At 40.1% G+C, this 20,307-nt stretch overlaps 1 protein-coding gene across 1 annotated transcript; it reads right to left on the bottom strand.

The window, feature by feature from the left end:
- Positions 1-5,416: 5,416 nt before the first annotated feature.
- si:rp71-17i16.5 (phosphatidylinositol 4,5-bisphosphate 3-kinase catalytic subunit gamma isoform) lies at positions 5,417-19,119 on the bottom strand. The gene is made up of 13 exons (XM_057856906.1): positions 18,928-19,119; positions 14,134-15,184; positions 13,983-14,043; positions 13,293-13,905; positions 13,119-13,184; positions 12,669-12,894; positions 12,411-12,505; positions 11,910-12,053; positions 10,098-10,188; positions 9,708-9,838; positions 8,170-8,281; positions 7,865-8,022; positions 5,417-5,685 (listed from the first exon to the last, which is right to left on the bottom strand). The coding sequence occupies exons 1-13, from the start codon at positions 19,117-19,119 to the stop codon at positions 5,431-5,433; spliced, it is 3,195 nt and encodes a 1,064-aa protein (XP_057712889.1). The 3' UTR covers positions 5,417-5,430.
- Between the last annotated feature and the right edge of the window lie 1,188 nt (positions 19,120-20,307).

Raw genomic sequence — 20,307 nt, 5'->3', positions numbered from 1 at the left:
AATTGAAATGGATTTGCTGTTTATAACTGTCAATGGCAGTGAATGAGTTAAAATAGGGGTCCCCAAACTCTTCCACATCAGGCCGCAGTGGGTGCTGGATTTCTTTCCAACAAAACAGGACGACACATTCGCACCAGTTTGGTGTCATAGAAGTGTAATCAGTTGATTGTAGTCAGGTGCTGCTTGTTTTAGCAGAAACCTCATTGGTTACACGGTCTGTGCTCGATAGGTAGGAACAAAAACTACGACCCACAGTGGCCCTTGAGACCAGTTTGGGCACCACTCAGTTAAATGCTACAAGCAACAAAACAATCCAGAGATATAAGGATGTTGCAACAACAACAACAACAACAAAAGTTTGCTACATTGATTTCAACATGTTGTCAGGTTTTGACGCCTGAGCTAATGGAGAGGCACTGGTTAAGTGACGAACTTCATCTAATGTTGAAGCTGAGAAGTGTGACATTAGGTTGCAGCAAACCTGTGACCCAAATGAGGATAAACAGTACATAGAACTGATAGATAGAGTATAATGCGAGTAGATAATTGTATATTGTGAGGATGCTTTGCAAAGCAGAGCTCTCTAGATAAAATATTAATATTTTTTCCTGTCTGCTTTTTTGGCTGCCTCTGCACGTTGACTGATTCTCTATCTGTTATCTATCTGTTCTGTGTACAGTTTATCCTCATTTGGGTCGCAAGTTTGCTGCAGCCTAATCCAGTTGACTTTGGGCAAAAAGTGAGGTACACCCACGTGTACTCAAATTTAGTCTTTAATTAACCTTACCTGTATGTGTTTGCAATGCATAGAAGGAATGCAATACCACATGGAAACTTATGCCAACACATGAAGGATGGAGCCCTCATTTGAATCCACGATCTCAAAACTGCGGTAGATCAGCTAGCTACATTATATTCCACTCTACAATAACATCTTGTCCTTCAACCCCCAGCAAAATGAGAGGAATTTTTTTTAAAATGTGTGTGCTAGGCAGGGGTCGCGTTAACCGGATATTTTCCGTCGTTGACCGGTTTTTTAAAACGGTGACGGAAAAAACTGCAGTCCGTCCGTCATTTTGACAGTTGCAATTCACACCCCAGACCACAGGGTGGCGAGTGAGCATATTAATTAGCTATTGTCTCTCTTAATGCATGACGTCGTTGGCTATTCTGTCAGAATATTGTAGCGTCACCGGGGTCTGGCGGCGGCACCGTGATTGACACATCAACGCGAGGTTCTTATTGGTGCACCCGGTGTGCCAGCGCGTCATCCAATTGGTGGACTAGATTGCCGCCTGTGTATAGACCCCAATCACATGACGTCACAACTCCGCTCCCCTGACTGGAGCCGCCATATTGTGTGTCAGCTCGTCGTGTTTACACATTACCGCTACGTACATGCCTCCTATTACGGCGTGTTTTCTGCTCGTTAACATTAACAATCAAAATGGTAAAGGTGTGTGTGGCGGTTGGTTGCAGTAACAGAGAAGCTAGACGGAGAGACTTGAAGTTCTACCGTATTCTGAGAGACCCGAAGAGGAGAGCGAGATGGACTGCTGTAATTCGACAAGAAATCTGGGCACCAAACGATCACCACAGACTATGTAGTAGTCATTTTATATCTGGTAAGATGCGTTTAATATATATTTAGAAGATTTTGGGCTGACAACCACAATTAAGATCGTTGTGTGACGTTGGTGATTGGGGTCTATATAGTTCCCTCTTTTTCTTTGGGGGTGGAGTTGTTGTTTTGTTGGTGTTGTTGGCGGTAAGCAGAGTAAAAAGAGGGAGAAAAATACCACGACTTCCGTGTCTAATTTTTCGCTGCCAAGCAAGCATTACAATATTAATTAAAAATGCATGAAAACTAAATACTATTGAATATGTCATCATTATCATTTTAAAAATTTAAGTGACGGGTAAAAGTAGATTATGACCGGATTTTTATGACCCTGTCAGTCAAAATGACAGACAACGAAAATGTCTAACGCAACCTCTGGTGCTAGGGCTCAAAAACGAAAAAAATCAACCCCATTTAGCAAGAAACATTAGGTAGACTGACGGCCATATAAAGTGATGTGGTGGACTGGTTCTGGCCCCCAGGTCTTAAGTTTGACACCTGTGATTTAGAATGTTCAATCAACTGAACACGCATGTTCTTGGAATGTGAGAGTAACTGAAGATGAGCTGATGAGCCACACAAGAATGTGGAGAACAAGCTAAATCAACAGGTAGTCCTGTGCCAAGATTTCAACCAAGGACCTTTTGACTGTAAGCCAGATGTGTCAACCGCTAGGCTACCTTGCAGGCCAATTTGGGTGAAAGTTGAGCTTGAGACTATCCTAACGGACTTTGTGCGAGACTTACAGGACGGGTTGCCACTGACACTCAGAGCATATAGTTTAGACTGCTATTCACACTCACATTCAGGCCTACGACAATTTAGTCTTCACTAAACTAAATATGCATGTACCGTACCTGGAGTTCCAAAAGAATTGCCTTTCAAGTAAAGGGAGAACATGCAAATGGCATACAGGCCTTTACCCTGCTTTTCACGCCAGAGTCAGCCAGGATAGGCTCTGGCACACCCACAATTCTCATGAGAACATGTGTTCCAAATAATGGCTGTATTGGTAGAAATAAAAGTATTTTGCAATACTCAAATGAAAATGGCTGGAGACCCGAAGCCTATATTTATAGAAATACATAAATTTCAAGAGAGGACAGACATTTTAAAATTCAATACATAGGTATATGACTATCATAGAACATGCAGAGTAATGGCAAGAAATGAGGCAGATTAGGTCGCATTGACGTTGTTGAGTGCTTTCTGTTTTGTTTCTGCCTTGGAAACTATATGTCTGTAAATATTTTATATCTGTACCAACCTGTTAATATGGAGTATATGTGTCTTTATAGGGAAAAACTATATGAATGAAATTTGCCCTGCTGTATGGAAGCTAACCTATACTTATAGCTTGTAGCTCAAGTGAAGTGTGGTGTCTACATGATATTCACAGTGGTACCTCTACTTAGGAAATTAATTGGTTCTGGAAGTGGTTTCGTAAACTGAAAACTCAATAAGTAGAGACACGTTTTCCATGTAAATGCCCTAATCTGTTCCAAGCCCACTAAAATTCAGATATAAATCTTTTTTCAAGCATAAAAATACATCAACGCATGTAACAAATACATGTTACTATTAGATTATTGCACAATAACAATGAAATGAGCGATGTGCATAATGTGAAAAACTAAGAATAAAGAATAAAAGTAAATATACTAATGTTAAGCTGTTGGAACATGAGCGGCGAATGAACAGGACACTGGGATACACACATACACAGGCAGTAGAGGGCCAATTGGATGCCAGGAAGATGCCAGGCAATAGCCAATGTCAGAGCAGCTATAAGTACGTTACGTTCAGTAAACTCTGAGAGCTGCGAGTAGCAGCCCATACAGTGTTTTTGCAATTCGTATTCTGAAATTTCTGAAAATCATGATTGTCACCTGCAGACGGATTAAACAACATTTCTGTTTCCAGCTGCTGTGTGAAATATGAAAAGTAATAAGGTAATGAATCCGGCTGTGGCTAAACAATAGCATATTACTGTTAGCAACCGTGTGGCTTAGTGTGGCTAAAAAACTCGTCAGCGCTGACTAGTTTGGTTAGGTTGGGGGGGGGGTCACGCCTGTGAGTGAAAGCTGGGCCAATGTTTATTCTGTATATCTTGGTAGCCACCCTTTCTTTTTCTTCCTCAGACAAAACTTTTTGTCTCTGTTGCTCTGCCATTTTTACAGAATTCGCGCAAAAGCGTTAGCATCGACTTCCGTCTTTATAATGAATGGTGGAAGGGGGAAGTGGTGTATGCTGTAAAGCAGTCAGCACATTTGTGTTTTTTTTTTTTTTTTGGGTGTGTGTGTGGCAGGGTTCCTGCTACCCTCCTCAAAGTTAATTAGTGCTGGTGAAAGCGATACGGACGCCCTCAAGATATAAAAGAGATGTCATTCAACTAGTTGTCAGTTGACATATCACAAATGTTATGAATATATTTTCTAAAGGTTGAAAATTTACCTAATGTTGCTTTGATACAAGGATTCAGACTGTTCTTACAAAAGCAAAAGGTTTACATTAACAGTTATTCCATTAATAACGAATAATAACTTGTTAATTTTTTTATTTGAAAAAAAAATGTTTAAGATTTTGACATCTGTGTTCAAGGGCGTAGGTTTGCATGGGGACGGTAGGGAATATCACTACCAACTTTTCAGAATGTTCAAATTGTCCCTACCAACTTTTAATCAACCTAATTTGCATTATGTAATGAGTTCAGTTACATAGGTCATTTAGATTGTCTTCCCATGTTTTAAGGATAAAATAGATCCTACCGTTATTAAGTGAATTATTTTAATTATGTTCAGACTTACATTTATCCCTTTTCACTTGCTGAATCGGCCGGTCCATTTTTTCCCCCTCAAACGCACGTTTGATTGGCTGATGACTTGACCACTCCCGCCACACAGACACACACTCATACATCCATGGCAGAGTGATGTCGGAGGAGGGATGTTGGAAGTGTTTTTGCACCAGCAGCGGCCATTGTAATTAATATAAAATGAAGTCAACGTTGTGGAGGTGGGGGAAACACCACTAGTTTTTCTACTGAAAGTCTGACCTGCATCAGAGTTAGCATAACATTAAACTGTGTGAACTTGCTAACCTGCAAAACTACTGCGGTCAGCCCAACCTCCACAAGGAACAACGAAGTCAAGCTGGCGGGCCTCATTTGGATCATTGTTTGCATTATGTGCATTACAATAATGCAATGCTGTGGCTTCAGAGTGCAAGTCCCTTTATTAAAAAAAAAAAACCCAAAAAAAACGGGGAGCTATCCAAGAATGGGTCCAGAATTTCATGAGAGTACTTTAGTTCGAGTCTACTATACCTCCGATGTAGATCGGTCCTTGGATATCAGATTATTTTTTTCCATCATTTTTCATTCTTATCATTTTTTTCCAAAATCACTTTTATATTACAATACTTTAGTTTGAGTCTAGGGGTGCTCCCCCAGAGGTGGACCTACAGTATTCTTGGATACCTCCCCCGTTATTTTGATAAAGGGACTATCACTACAAAATCTTTCTTTGGTAGTTTTTGAAAACAAAGGTTTGAATCGAACGTTGTATCACCTGAACAAATACACATGGAAGTTAGTGGAAGTCAATACAGGTTTATTTTTCATTGATCATTTATCCTATCAATTAATTAGGTTCATATTCTTGAGAAATGTAGCCCTGACCCCCGTTTAATAATCTGTTTGGTCTTATTAATGTCCTGTCCCCAGCAAAAACTGTACATGCAGGTTATGCTGTTATATCGTCCCAACCAATGTTGATACCAAACCTACGCCCTTGCCTGTGTTTATTCCTTTATCTATTTGCCATCTGGTGGATCCACCAGTTGGCCTGCACAGTCCATCCCAGTTGCTCACACTTATCAATCTGTTGGAGGAAATGTTCCCTGGCTTCTGCCTCACTCTTGCCCTCCTGCAGCGCCTCTCGCAGGTAGTTCATGTCTTCTGCAGCACTCAGCTCAGGCATACCCGAGAGGAGCATGAGGGAGAAGAGTGTGACCAGCAGCCGAGAGTGTGCGCGCAGAGCGAGATATGCCTGTGTGCACACATTCTGTTTATTGAAAATAGAATGATCACATTAGTTCCCACAATTTTATGCTGTCACCCAAAACACAAAATAGTATAAATGCGAACAAAATGTTTACAAAATTGTGTTCATCAACCCTTAGGTGTGCCTGTCATCACAAGGGGTGCAACTGTTCAGTTAGCCCACGGTTCGGTTTGCACCTCGGTTTTGGGATCACGGTTTTGGTTCGGTTTCGGTTTGCGTTTAGCATTATATATATATATTTTTTAAACTGCCTTTATTTTGCTTTTTAAAAAATGAAATAAACACTTAAAATGTAAACATTTTCGATTGTTAAAATGCCTCTTAGCTCTTTGGCTAGTGTAGTGACTGACTACTGAAATACACACACAGTAGTAAAAAAGTTACACGGAAAAGTAACTGGTGATACCTTTCATGTTTGTTTTTTTTCATTAAAAAACAAAAAAAAACAACAACAAAAACATAGTAACCTTTGCTATGTTTGGAGGACATTTAATGTTGTGAATCATCCGTTAAAGTTGATAAAATTGCTCCCGTTTTTGCATTAGTAACCTTCTGTCTACTTTCGACATGTGAAAATTTTAAAACTGTTTCATCCTTTAAAGATAGACTCAAGTCAAGATTTTGCCGATTTAGGAGTATTTTAGATAAAAAGTTGCATAGGTTCACTCGTAAGGTTTACTACAACAGAGCCTTTCTGAGAAGTTTACTGCTCTAAAATGGCGGCTGTTTACTAACGCTACCGAGTCTGTCATTTCGCATGTAGTTCTATATGCATGATATATCTAGGTGTAGATTGTAAGTTGTCGGCTAAGTCAGGTAATATTGGAGCCACCTAGCCTAGCATCGCGTTTGCTACAGCGTCTCAACAAACACTCTTCCCTCTCCGAGTCTCTGACTTTTCTAGCGTCATTCAACCAACGCATTGTCTCGTTGCAGAAACGGTGACCAAATCTGAACGGATGAAAAAAAAAAACGTAATGCACGAAAAACATGCAGATTTTGAACGTAATGTACGGCGTACACATTTTTTAAAAATGAGTGCTCACTTGTACAAATTACGACGAGACCGAACAATTTGACAGGTATGAATTATAGTGGGCCGTCACAGTTAGGTAGTAGCACTCTGTAGCACGGGACGTCCAACTTCCAACTATCAGTGGCCAGGGCGAAACTATGTGCTTTAGCGAAATCATCTTCGATGGCTTTGCGTGCCATTTCATAAATGTCGGGGATTATGTTGTTGGAGAAATATGTCCGCGAGGGAACAATGTAACGCGGGTCAAGCGTTGCAAATAAATTAACGAAGCCCGCCGTGTGTTTTCACTGGTGTCATCTTCGGGGTTGTCCTACCCTGAGAAAGTGATATCTGTGGGTGATGCTGGCTGAGGTGCCGGAGTCATGTTATAAAAGTGTTGCCATTAGCATGGAGAACAAGCGCTGAGCAATGCTTGCAATTTTTTTTTTCTTCAATATTTTCTCTCCCTCCGCATTGTAATCCACGGGGAAACCAAAATGTTGCCACACCGCAGATTTGAAAGAAGCCGGTGCTTCCTCAAAATTTGGTTTCTCCATTCCTCCGCTCGCCATAGCTATTTGTTTTCTTTCTTGTTTCACTTTCACTTCGCTCGTAAGCAAGAGAGGGCATTACTCGGCTTCTATTACACAGGTGCTTGACAGCGATCCGACATTTACTTGCGGGGCGGGAATTTCTCCACAGCGGTGCTTCACGTCACACACAGGCACACAGAGCTCGATCAATTCATTCCACAAGTGTTCGGAATATATTAATTGCAAAACCGAAAAGGCGCGGTTCATAAAGGCGTATTGAACCGTACAGGGCGAACCGAATGGTTCGGCTTTGAACCGCAAACCGTTGCACCGCTAGTCATCACAGCATGTACAGGGAGTTTAATGTATTTTCAAGGTTTGATCACGTCAAGTCATGTCATATAACAAGTCAAGTGTTGTGAAATAAATAAATAACAGGAGATATTGGCTAGTTTTAATTTAGAATTAGCACAGAATATCCATAGAATGAAAAAAGGAAAGAATTCCTTGCCTCCAGCCTACTATCTTCAACCATAACATTAACCAAAACAAAATTATGCAGTCAGCACTGTTAGATTTTTGCGCAAACAAGTGTGAATAAGTCATTGGCTAGAGAAAAGTGTGTCCTTACCCTGAAACATTGAAAGTAGAGGCTATTGCCACCTTTGACTCTTCCCATGACGTACAGGAAGTCGGGTGTGAGGACAAATGGCACACGCTCCCTGTTCACACCAAGAAAGTGCTTCCAGTTTCCCAAGATGTGGCCGAAGTCGATGTGGAATAAATTGCCTAAATAACATAAAGGAGCTTTTTTGTTTGTTTTGTCACATCAGAGGTCAAGTTTGTTACTACATTAGATGTGACACAAGGATGGAGGTCTTTCTTCAAACGCTGTCTCTGACATACCAAGGTTTACACTATCATGGTACATCATACCTTGATCTGTGATCATAATGTTGTCATTGTGACGATCCCCAATGCCAAGTACATATGTAGCCACACAGTAGCCTGCACAGGACTTTACAAAGCGTTCCACAGTCTTGAAATGCTGTATGAGAGAAAATGTAAATCTTACATAACTTAAACAAACTGTGACATACCATAGACTTCATAATGATATTGACGGGTCACATCCGTCATACACTGCGCCTCGCCTTCAAGTAGGGGGCATCCCCACATCAAGAGGAGTTATTCTCAAACTCGCGCGCATCGATCTAATGCCGGATTTAGGTTGAAAAAGTACGAAAGCTGTACCGCATACAAACAGGAAGGATTGTCTCAAGAGTGATTTATTCGAGGATTCAAGGTAATTATTTTACCACGCATGCATTTTGAAACATGAAAAAAATCAGTGAGAGAAATTGGACGCTACGGCATTGGCGTCGTAGTTCGCAATATTTAGGTAAATTACATGCTAACTGCACGGATTTTTGCTTTTAACCAAGAATCGGACTGTTTTATGTCCATATCTATAAAGAATTCAGGGATTTAAGCATTTATTCACAAGAATTTCAACGTAAAAAGCTCTTTGTTGTGGTAAGGCGGCACCATAGTGACTTAAAGACTAGCAGCACATTCAACATATTTACGTAAAATAAATGCTAACTGCCTGTTGTTCTTTGCTTTCAACCAAGAATCGAGACTGTTTTATGTCCATATCCATAAAGATTTTAGGGATTTAAGCATTTATTCACAAGAATTTCAACATAAAAAGCTCTTTGTTGTGGTAAGTCGGCGCCACAGTGACTTCAAGACTAGCGGCACATTCGACACATTTACGTAAAATAAATGCTAACTGCCTGGTTGTTTAGCTTTTAACCAAGAATCAAGACTGTTTTACATCCATATCTATAAAGAATTGAGGGATTTACGCATTTATTCACGAGAATTTTCAACGTAAAAAGCTCTTTGTCTGTGTTTCCACTCAGTCAGCTTTGACGGAGATAGGCCCCCTATTAATCGGCCCCGTGCCCCGTGTCCTGTCAATATCATTAAGAAGTCTATAGAAATACTTATACTTACATTTTTTCATTTTCTACCAAGATAAATAGGGATAGCAAGAAATTTTTGTGATTAGAGTTGTCTGATATTATCGTGTAGCCGATAAAATCAGCCAGGAAAAGCATTCCAAAAATGATATCGCATAATATCGACATCGTTTTTTTCCATATCGGTTTTTATACATGTTACCTTCAAAATTAATGTAGAAGCCGTCTGCCTTTGTACAAGGGCTGGTCACAGCTTAACACAGTTGTTATGCTTATTGGCCATTAAGTTTCTCCAAACTATGTTGCTTAGGATTTGTTATGTGAGCATTACATTATTAAAACATCCAGTGGGGCATCACAATACAATTAGCCAAAATATTTTAAGTCCATGACTGCATATATCCGTTTTTTAAATTGAGCAATATTGGGATATCTGTTTTGGTTGAAAAGTCATTATCGGACAACTCTTTTAAAATCATTACTTACAATTTCCTGCAGCAAGCACTTGGATTTCAGCCACTCAAATAAAGCATCGTTTCTGAACAACCCATTTGTTCCTCCATGACTTCTCTGTACGGCGGCAATGGTCGTTGCATCCCTAACAATTTCGATCATGCCTAGATGTAAATGAAGACTTAATTACCTGGTTGCAAGCTTGCTCAGTGCAGTGAATGAGATGCTTTCATACAATAAGTTGCCAGCCATTCCAGATGAGAAAACCTTTGTTTTTCCATGCGACCTTTTGTTTTTCCACTGCCATCTTTATTTTATTTATTTATTTATTTTAAATAAGAAAAACATTCATTTTTACAGACTGGACTTGGACATATCAATCTTGAATGTGGGTGTGATACTTAAAGCGTTAACGATGGTTACCTATGTTATGTCCTGTGGAGATGCAGCCGTACGGAACAAGGTTGAGGTGAAGATATTGCTCTTGCCAGATTGAGTCCATCACCGCTAAAGTCTATATAGAGACACAGATTAATCAAAAGGGGAAATACTTTGCTCAACATCTGGAACATCTTGATTCTTTTTTCCTTTTAAGTAGTTAGGGTTGGGCATCGTTTGAATTTGAACGGTTTCAGTTCCGATTCCGATTCCATGCTTAGATTCCGGTTCCAAACGATTCTCGATTCTGACTCTTTAAATAGGCACGGTCCAAAAAATTGCATAGTTTATGTTAATTTCTTAACTTCTCGATTATTTTTTAAACTATATCAACTTTTAATGAACTATGAATTTCTCAAGGAGGTATTTTTAACTTGTATATAAATATCAGTCTTTGAACTATAGTGAAGTTTCTTTCCACAGGAGTGCACTTTCACAAAGATGTTTATTTTCCAAAAGCTCACAGAGAAAACGTTTACACATATTCTTTTGTCTATGTTTTAGAGTGTCTTATACTGCAGACATTTTTACATGTTATTGAGCTCCCACTCATGGTCTAACCTGGTGCAGAATATAAAACAAACAAAAAAAAACAATTCATAAAACCCACTCAGGCAGTAAGCGTGAGTGTTCTGGACAGATAGTGTCTCCTGCAGTGGAGAACACGCGTTCACTGGGTGTAGATGAATGTTTAACGCATAAATATGAGAAAGCAAGATCTGACAGCAAAGGAAAAGTCTTTCTTTCGTTCCACGACCGCAGCAGGGTCCTCAGACAAAACAGCTGGTGGCTGGTGCTCACAGCAGAGTAGATAAATAAATGTCACATATCACTGTAGTGAAATACGTAAAAAAAACTCAATGATGCATGTTCATATGACAGAGTATTATGGCTATATTGATACATTTTTAAAAAGGACTACGAGAGTAGTCTTACTATTTCTACATGAAAAAGTAGCAGATATTACGTAGGGGTAGGTAAGGTAGCTTTGAGCCGTTACGCACTTTACATACATGTACCTTAGCTGGGAGCTACGATGAAGCATTAGTATAAATTCTTCTATTGATAATAATTTGATGTAGCTGAGGCAAAATAACAAGGATTTCCTTATTTGTAAGACTGATTCTAAAACAAAAGATGCTTGTAATACTGGTGATTTTAACGGAGGCGGCAACATTACTAGCTACATTCGCCCGACGTCACAATATGATTTATTCTTGTACTATTCCATCCATCCTTCCACCATCTACTGCTTAATCCAGGGTCAAGTCCTGGGGGCAGCAGAAGACGGACGTAATTTATTGTTTTACTTACCTGGTTCTGACTGGTTAGGGGACCGGCGCAGCGTGTCAAATACGCAGCACTCAGCTATGCACTACTCAGCACCTGTATTCCATGAAGCCAAAGGTGTTTAAGGGTTAAGGGTTATATTGGTCGTGCGTGATATCGCTGAGTTGCAAATGTTGCACTGAGCTGACTGGTCATATATTCTTTGTGAAGTTGAGCCAAACTTTTGAGCGACGCCGCACAATGTCTACGATTGAAATCAAGTTGCAATGCACAAACACACACTTCATGTGGCTTGTTCTTTGTGGTGTTCGGCAGCTATTTTTTTTCCAGTCGGCAGTTAGGGCATCGAAACTTGGAATCTAAATTTTGAAAAATGGGGACGGTTCTGGGAGAATCGGAGCGTTAATCCCGGATTTCATCGATGCTTGATGCCCAACGCTATTTGTAGTGTATTTGAGTTACCGTAACTTTTTTTTTTTTTTTTTTTTACAGAACAATACACCTCACCTGAATCACTAGCATGTCCTGTCTCAAGTCATCTCCCTGTTTGAAAATTATGCCAACAGGTGTAGCAGAGGTTGGGGATGGCATGGGAGAGAACTCCAACAGTAAAGGTTTCTTCTTTGATGCCATAACCTTGCATTTGTCCAGCTGCAGTTTAAAGGGAATAGAGGGGAAAAAAATTCAACATATTTTAGACAGTTTTGGCAGCTTCTTCATATCTGAGTTTTTTTTAGTACCTGGCGATATGTGAAATGTGACAAGGTCATTTGATGAATAGCCAACCGTGAATACGAAATGAAAAAGTAGTTTTCGGATCTTGAAGGCTTTGGAGTTTGTATCCCGTGAACGACACTCATGACTCAGTATGGCTTCTTTAGTGTAAATCAATGCCAAGCCACTATTAATTTGTAAATTTGTAAAAAAAAAATAAAAAAAAAAAATAATAATAATAATAAAAATAAATACATAAATAAAAAGGCCATGTAAGTAGACCCTGATGCCTACCAGAATCTGTCCTACTTTGATGCGGGGGTCCAAAGGCAGGAGAAATTCATTAGGTAGTGGGCTGTCCCGAAGAAATTCTTGAAGCCTTTGTGAAGCTATAATAAAAACAATTTGAAACGCATTTGCTGTGCATCTCAATGGGTTCTTGATGAAAGCTTGCAGATTAGAGCTTGAACCGTTCACACATTTCTATCAGAAACTGTTTCATTGCATCATTATGGTGCTTATTTCACGGGTGTACAGCATTTAATGCCCCACCTGAAGGAGGAAGATCCCTTTTGTCAGTGTAGATCTTCTTAATCATGAAGGCAACCTCCTGAAGAGCTTCAACGGCTTGTACCTGTAGAGCGAAGCTATCCAGCATGGCCTGACCGCAGCCCATCAAATAGGCCTCAAGAACCACTGCCATACGCTGACGAAAATACGGGCAAGCGGTTACCTCACTGCGCACATACCAGAAAAAGAAATGGCCGATCCGCTTGCTCTGAAATTGCAGATACAGTAAGTCAGTGTGATTGAAACGAAGCACATTTTTATAGCATCTTGCTTCAACGAAGTATTGCCGCCAGCATAATCAGAACTTTCATTCATTCTTGCTTTTGTCATTTATATCTGTTCCTGTTATTTATTGGACAAAAGAATACCAACAAGTTTATCGACGTATGTATTTATGACAAAGTCAAAATTTCAGCAAATTGTGTCACTCACCCTTAGTGCTCTTCGGATTAGGAACTGTGCCAAGAAGCTGTCGTGGTAAGGTTCCACTTTAACTGCCTACATGAATAGAGTATATACATTTGTGTAAAGCTCTTACTAGCATTATCTATGTCTGCAACTTTAATATTTTGTGTACGTGCCACGTTTGTGAAAATACACACATACCTGAACCAATTGGAGTAAATACTTGAGAACTTCGTCATTGGAGAGGCTTTCCAGACTCTGCACTGCTAATCTCCTGACAATCTCATCTGCAAAGTCCATGCTCAAAAGCTCAAGTGCCACAGACACATCCAGCTCTTTCAGGTCCCAGTTTGCCACCAACCAGTGAATATCTTCAAGCAATCTACTGTTCGTCCAATCCACAGTGCGAAGGAAGTGGGGTAGGTTAGAACCACAGCAAACACTTTTCTCCCGGAATCTACTTAAGAAAGCCTTGTTTGGACAGAAGCTTTGATGTGCATAATTTGAGCTCTCAGGCTCATTCCCTTCATCGCGGACTGGTTTGGAGTCATCAGTGTTGGGTACAGAGGCAGAAGCAGATTTGCTTTGGGAGATGCTGTTACTGCGACTACCAGAATACTTTGTGAGGCTAAAACTCCTTGGAAGAACCACAGGGAAACCATAGTGGTCGAGGAGAAAGCTGATAGCCATGGAGTTAGATATATCTGGATTTGTAGCACAGGAATGTTTATCAGCTTGGGAAATGATTACCTCATCCTCTTGGTCATGGTGGGACCACATGTGTAGTGTATGGTTTCCCTGGCTAAGGACTGACCTGGCAAAAACCAAGAAATTAGATGTCAAAACCAAAATTAACCAAGCCATTTAGGAATACAGCAAAATTCTTCTGACCTGTAATCAATCAGAAGAAGATTCGCAAAGTAGAGAACCTTCACTTTCCCTTTCTGCAGGTCTGTCATTTTGAAGACTGAAGATGCAGGCAACTTTGAATCTTTAGTCGGGGACATATTTACGTCATCAGTCCCCTGGGATATGTCCGTACTGGCATTTATGGTGAAGCCCAGCTTGGCTCCGCGTGGTAGATCCTTAATATTCAGGTCAAAGTCCAGCCACTCGCTCCACAATACTTCATCTGTGAAGAGTTTGTGTGATGAAGACACTGACGAGAGAACCCTATTGCCAAAAATTACAGCTGCTTTCACATAGATTGATCGAGGGGATTTGTTCGGGAGCGTTGGAATATCAATGCCGAGAAGTTTGACACGGAATTTTCTTTTGCAGTCCCACAGAGATAGCAGGAATATGTCTTCAAGATCCTTTTGTTCGAGGCCAAGTGATTCGTGAGAGCAGAATGTGCCACTAAAATCATCAATAAGTGGCAAGTCTTCAAAGTGGACCGTCTCCTTAATAAGCTGTGACAGAGGGACCACAGATAGGTGGAGAACTTGATTGTCTCTCAAGCACTGTCGCACCCATTGGAATTTTTTTAAAGGGTAGTCCCCAGACAGAAACTCTTCCCTTCCTGTGACCTTTAACACCAAGACATCAGAGATTTCTTGTTTTTCTTGTGCCATCACCTTTCGGAAATATTTGACAAGAACATCGGGTTTTGCACTGAAATCGACTTGTACACTGAAACTTATCTGGTTGATATAATGTAGGGTGACCAAAAGTTTTCTTTTCAGTAAGTGCTCTAAGTCATTTGGGACTGGGGTGCTTGCTAGCCAAGGCTCCGTGGTGTACACTGTATCATCCCTATCCCTTAGCTCTTGGTTTCTGGAAATCGCGAGCTTCCTGCGGGTGTACGCAATTTCATAATGTTTGTCCATCGCCTCTTTCTCCAGGTCGTGTCCGATCAGGTAGGCCAAGAAGTGATACTGTCTCTGTTTTGACTCACAATCGACTGCCTCTTTCTCCTTTAGTACCAAGAAGGCCGTAAGAAGCCCAACATTGTCATACCACCACAGCATATCAAGTGTCCTGATGATCTGAGAGTTGTCATAAGCCTCATGCCAATCTTCTCCCTTGGAATATAGCAGAGCAAATCTGTCTGGATCCATTATCGCAGATGGTTCTGGATGGAAGTTCTGCACCTGAATGCACAAAGTCACATGAGCTATTGGACATTGTGGCGTTGTGAAGTTGTATTTTTATGAAGTGTATTTTTGTTGTTGTTGCTGTCGCATTTTCCCCGATATTTTGAATGATAAATAAATGATCCAAACAAAGAAAGCTTGAGAAAAAAAAGACATTTAAAAGGGTAAATATTTGAAAAAGAAAATCTCGATCACTACTTGATGTCTGCGATTTCTGCATCGCGACCCTTATTATATTACCATGTTTCACCCATAAAATCCCCCAAAAATCCAGCTGTGGCCATTTACAGATGTGTCAGTGTCTTGACACTCGGTGATATATGCTACACAGAGTTTTTGGATCGAAAAAATGTAAGTACGCGATAACATCTCGTTAAAATCATGGTGTCTTAAATTTTGTTTTCTCATGCTGTCACCTCGAGTTAGGGTTTAGTGGTGAATTTTTTTTTTTTTTTTTTTTTTCTAAATGCCCTCCTGTTCAAAAATTTTCTTCTCCCAGAAAATTGAGATTTTCAGCTTTCCAATTATGTATCACACATGCGTATAGGACAATTTTGTGAAATTTGGCCAAATTGGGGGTCTCAGAGCAGAACTTCAAGTTACCTGAGTGTTTTGCGCCATATATATGTATAATTCAAATAAAAATGGGTGGTGACCTTTAATATCTCTTTGTTTAGACACATACTGGTATGTAAAAGTGTTAATGCCAGGATTAGCGATCACATAGCTAAAAGTAAGGATGTCGACTCATTAATACTCACATGTGATTTGTCCTAAAACTGGGCTCCCCACACACAATATTAACATTACTTGTGCACTCGCCTTACCATATTACACTCCTATTTGACACATCTTACTTTTCTTATCCTTCCATTACTAGGTATATCCCCCTCCCCAAATGATGTTTTCTAGGTAAGAGTAGTCATATCAAGATATCAACGCTACTTAAATTAGGAAACATATACAGTGCACATCAAAATTGAGTGCACCCTCTTTGAAAAAACAAATATTTTGATCAACAATCTCAATATAAGAACAGGTTTTACAATTTCAATATAGCTTAGGTTTTTACAACGCTTGCTCGACTCATACCATGAAACTTAAAGAAACACTTGGTAACTTTTCAGTTTTGGTCAATTTTATCGATGCCGGTGGACAAAAGCGGTAGTGTTTTGCCTTAAGCAAGACTGCGTTTCCCATGAGGACCAGCGCACACCCGTACAGTGTCGTAAAATCCTCAATCAATCAAAAATCAATCTCCCGGGCACCTGCGGATGGATTGCAATGGACAGCATTTGTTTCCAGCGGCTGTATGAAGGATGAATAGTAAAAAGGTAATGAATTCAGTTGTGGCTAAACAACAGCATTCCTGCCACCCTAAAAGTTAACTGATGCAGGTGAAAGTGATACAGACCCCTTTAAGATATAAAAGACGTGTCATTCAACTAGTTGTCAGTCGACATATTATAACAAATGTTATGAAATATTGTATAAAGGTTGAAAAGTTACCTAATGTTGCTTAAAGTAGTTAATAGAACATAGAACAGAAAATTAAAAATTCTATCAAACTTGGTTGGTGCAAACGTGACTACACCCTATACAAGAGATGCCATGTCACATAACACATACAGTATATAATTTTGTATGACCTCATTGGATTTTAAGAACATTAGCAAGTTTTCAAGGCATTGAATGAACATGTCTCTGACAAATTACAACATCTATCTTTTTCTATTCTTCAAGAATTTTTAAAGTCTTGATGTTGGATGGAGAGTGAAGCTCCACTTGTATGTTCAAAGAATTCCCGACAGATGCTCAATCAGATTCAGACCAGGAGATATACAGTAATTGGTCACTGAATCTTTGAAGACTCCCTTTCATTGTCATCCTTTTATCTCCAAATTAACTTGAAAACTTGGGTGTACAGTGCCTTGCAAAAGTATTCGGCCCCCTTGAATCTTGCAACCTTTTGCCACATTTCAGGCTTCAAACATAAAGATATGAAATTTAATTTTTTTGTCAAGAATCAACAACAAGTGGGACACAATCGTGAAGTGGAACAACATTTATTGGATAATTTAAACTTTTTTAACAAATAAAAAACTGAAAAGTGGGGCGTGCAATATTATTCGGCCCCTTTACTTTCAGTGCAGCAAACTCACTCCAGAAGTTCAGTGAGGATCTCTGAATGATCCAGTGTTGTCCTAAATGACCGATGATGATAAATAGAATCCACCTGTGTGTAATCAAGTCTCCATATAAATGCACCTGCTCTGTGATAGTCTCAGGGTTCTGTTTAAAGTGCAGAGAGCATTATGAAAACCAAGGAACACACCAGGCAGGTCCGAGATACTGTTGTGGAGAAGTTTAAAGCCGGATTTGGATACAAAAAGATTTCCCAAGCTTTAAACATCTCAAGGAGCACTGTGCAAGCCATCATAGTGAAATGGAAGGAGTATCAGACCACTGCAAATCTACCAAGACCCGGCCGTCCTTCCAAACTTTCTTCTCAAACAAGGAGAAAACTGATCAGAGATGTAGCCAAGAGGCCCATGATCACTCTGGATGAACTGCAGAGATCTACAGCTGAGGTGGGAGAGTCTGTCCATAGGACAACAATGAGTCGTACACTGCACAAATCTGGCCTTTATGGAAGAGTGGCAAGAAGAAAGCCATTTGTCAATGATATCCATAAAAATTCTCGTTTAAAGTTTGCCACAAGCCACCTGGGAGACACACCAAACATGTGGAAGAAGGTGCTCCTGTCAGATGAAACCAAAATTGAACTTTTTGGCCACAATGCAAAACGATATGTTTGGCGTAAAAGCAACACAGCTCATCACCCTGAACACACCATCCCCACTGTCAAACATGGTGGTGGCAGCATCATGGTTTGGGCCTGCTTTTCTTCAGCAGGGACAGGGAAGATGGTTAAAATTGACGGGAAGATGGATGCAGCCAAATACAGGAACATTCTGGAAGAAAACCTGTTGGTATCTGCACAAGACCTGAGACTGGGACGGAGATTTATCTTCCAACAGGACAATGATCCAAAACATAAAGCCAAATCTACAATGGAATGGTTCAAAAATAAACGTATCCAGGTGTTAGAATGGCCAAGTCAAAGTCCAGACCTGAATCCAATCGAGAATCTGTGGAAAGAGCTGAAGACTGCTGTTCACAAACACTCTCCATCCAACCTCACTGAGCTCGAGCTGTTTTGCAACGAAGAATGGGCAAGAATGTCAGTCTCTCAATGTGCAAAACTGATAGAAACATACCCCAAGCGACTTGCAGCTGTAATTGGAGCAAAAGGTGGCGCTACAAAGTATTACCGCAAGGGGGCCGAATAATATTGCACGCCCCACTTTTCAGTTTTTTATTTGTTAAAAAAGTTTAAATTATCCAATAAATGTTGTTCCACTTCACGATTGTGTCCCACTTGTTGTTGATTCTTGACAAAAAATTAAAATTTTATATCTTTATGTTTGAAGCCTGAAATGTGGCGAAAGGTTGCAAGGTTCAAGGGGGCCGAATACTTTTGCAAGGCACTGTAACAAGTAGGAAGAAACTGTTAAGAATATACTGTACTTAAAACATTTTAATTGAACCTGTCCAATATTTCCAAAAGAGGATTAGTTTATCTAACATTTATATTTGTTTTGTTTTTGTTTGATCTCCACTTTGTATATATATTATTGAAAAGAAAACAGTGAAGTGTATATTTTTTAGTTGTATACCTCTGTAGAGATGTAGATCCTCAATTGATGGACAGTGCATCGAGCAGGAAGGATAACAGACACCCTCTCACCCTCTTTATGGTCACCATTGGGGGGCCATGGGCCAGACCTGAACTCACAGATAAACTTTAACTTGTCCTCCCAGCACTTTTGAGTCCATGCGAGTGGGTTGGCAGCAGGACAGAAATCCATTGTGACTGACAGGTTAGCAAAACTTGACAAAAAATGTACTCAAATCTTGAGGCAGGTGCTATAAAGGTGAGGTGTGTGTGTTCCCTTTTGTGTATTTATTGTTACTTCCTCACCCATGTACGTTGTAAATGAGAAATAAAAAACGAGTCAATTACTTCCCCTTTTGCACAAAGGTAATATTGAATGCTTGTGCATTGGCAATAAGTGGAACATCACAAGTCCAAATCAGGACTTCATGTAGGCTTATTTGCTCAAATAAAAAGTACCACTACAAATAAATTATATGAAGGTTTAAAACAAAAGCTAAATACATGTATATATTGCTTATTTATTCAAATAGGACGGGCTCCTACGATATGATGGGGGACAATGAGGTTTACCTCTGCAGGAAAGAAGTGTTGTTTTGAAATATACAAAAGTTAGTAAGATTGTAATTAAGTTAAGTAAATTGAATTGACACTGCTGTGTTGGTGGAACAAGTAATTAAAGTGCCTGTGACACAAAAAAAAAGCATGCTTATTTCATATTACACTCAGTATTTTATGTTCCTGAAAAAACTCAGAAAGCTTGGATGTGTGTGGAAGCGATCAATATGTTTATTCAATTTTTTTTAAATCTCACGCCATGAAAATGAGTGACTTCCGCCAAGAGTCTGGATTGAGGAAGAAGGTGCACGTGACGTCAGCGGACTAATCATCTTCACAATACAGCTATTACTATAGTATGCAGAAGGACTGCGGATTCAACCGATTTTGCGGATTAAGTCGTTTATTTTTTGTGTCACGCCAGCCCAATGTGCTGCAGACTTTTGTTGCTACACCAGGCAGAGTGGTGTGAGGCTTTTTGGACTTCCAAAAGATCCTGTTGACCGCGAAGAATGGGTACAACAAGTCCGACAATCTAGAGACTATTGGACTGATGAAGAAGTGAATAAGCAACGTGTTTTATGTTATGTCAAATACTAGGATCATGGCAAACGTTTTAATAAGGAGGTGGCTTGCATTTTTTGGGTGATAATGCTCCCTGTCCACCGAGAAGGCCATTCGGACGACGACCGGCGGCTTGTCACACACCATGGTCGCCAGCCGATAAAAGCGTGCCCGCCTATTGAGCGCTTCCTGGCTTGTGCCAGGGAGCCCCCCGCTCTCGTCTTCGGTTCTCAATTGTGTCGAGACTTCCACCCCCCTC

This window comes from Corythoichthys intestinalis, chromosome 2 (genome assembly GCF_030265065.1).
Source record: "Corythoichthys intestinalis isolate RoL2023-P3 chromosome 2, ASM3026506v1, whole genome shotgun sequence".
Lineage (NCBI taxonomy): Eukaryota > Metazoa > Chordata > Actinopteri > Syngnathiformes > Syngnathidae > Corythoichthys > Corythoichthys intestinalis.
This window is presented reverse-complemented; position numbering and strand designations above follow the sequence as displayed.

Coding starts and splice junctions, on each gene's coding strand:
- si:rp71-17i16.5 (XM_057856906.1), bottom strand. CDS start 19,119: ATGGATTTCTGTCCTGCTGCCAACCCACTCGCATGGACTCAAAAGTGC. Junction 9,839..10,097: donor CTCCACAGGACATAACATAG/GTAACCATCGTT, acceptor ATTTACATCTAG/GCATGATCGAAATTGTTAGG. Junction 5,686..7,864: donor TCTACTTTCAATGTTTCAGG/GTAAGGACACAC, acceptor TTCAATAAACAG/AATGTGTGCACACAGGCATA.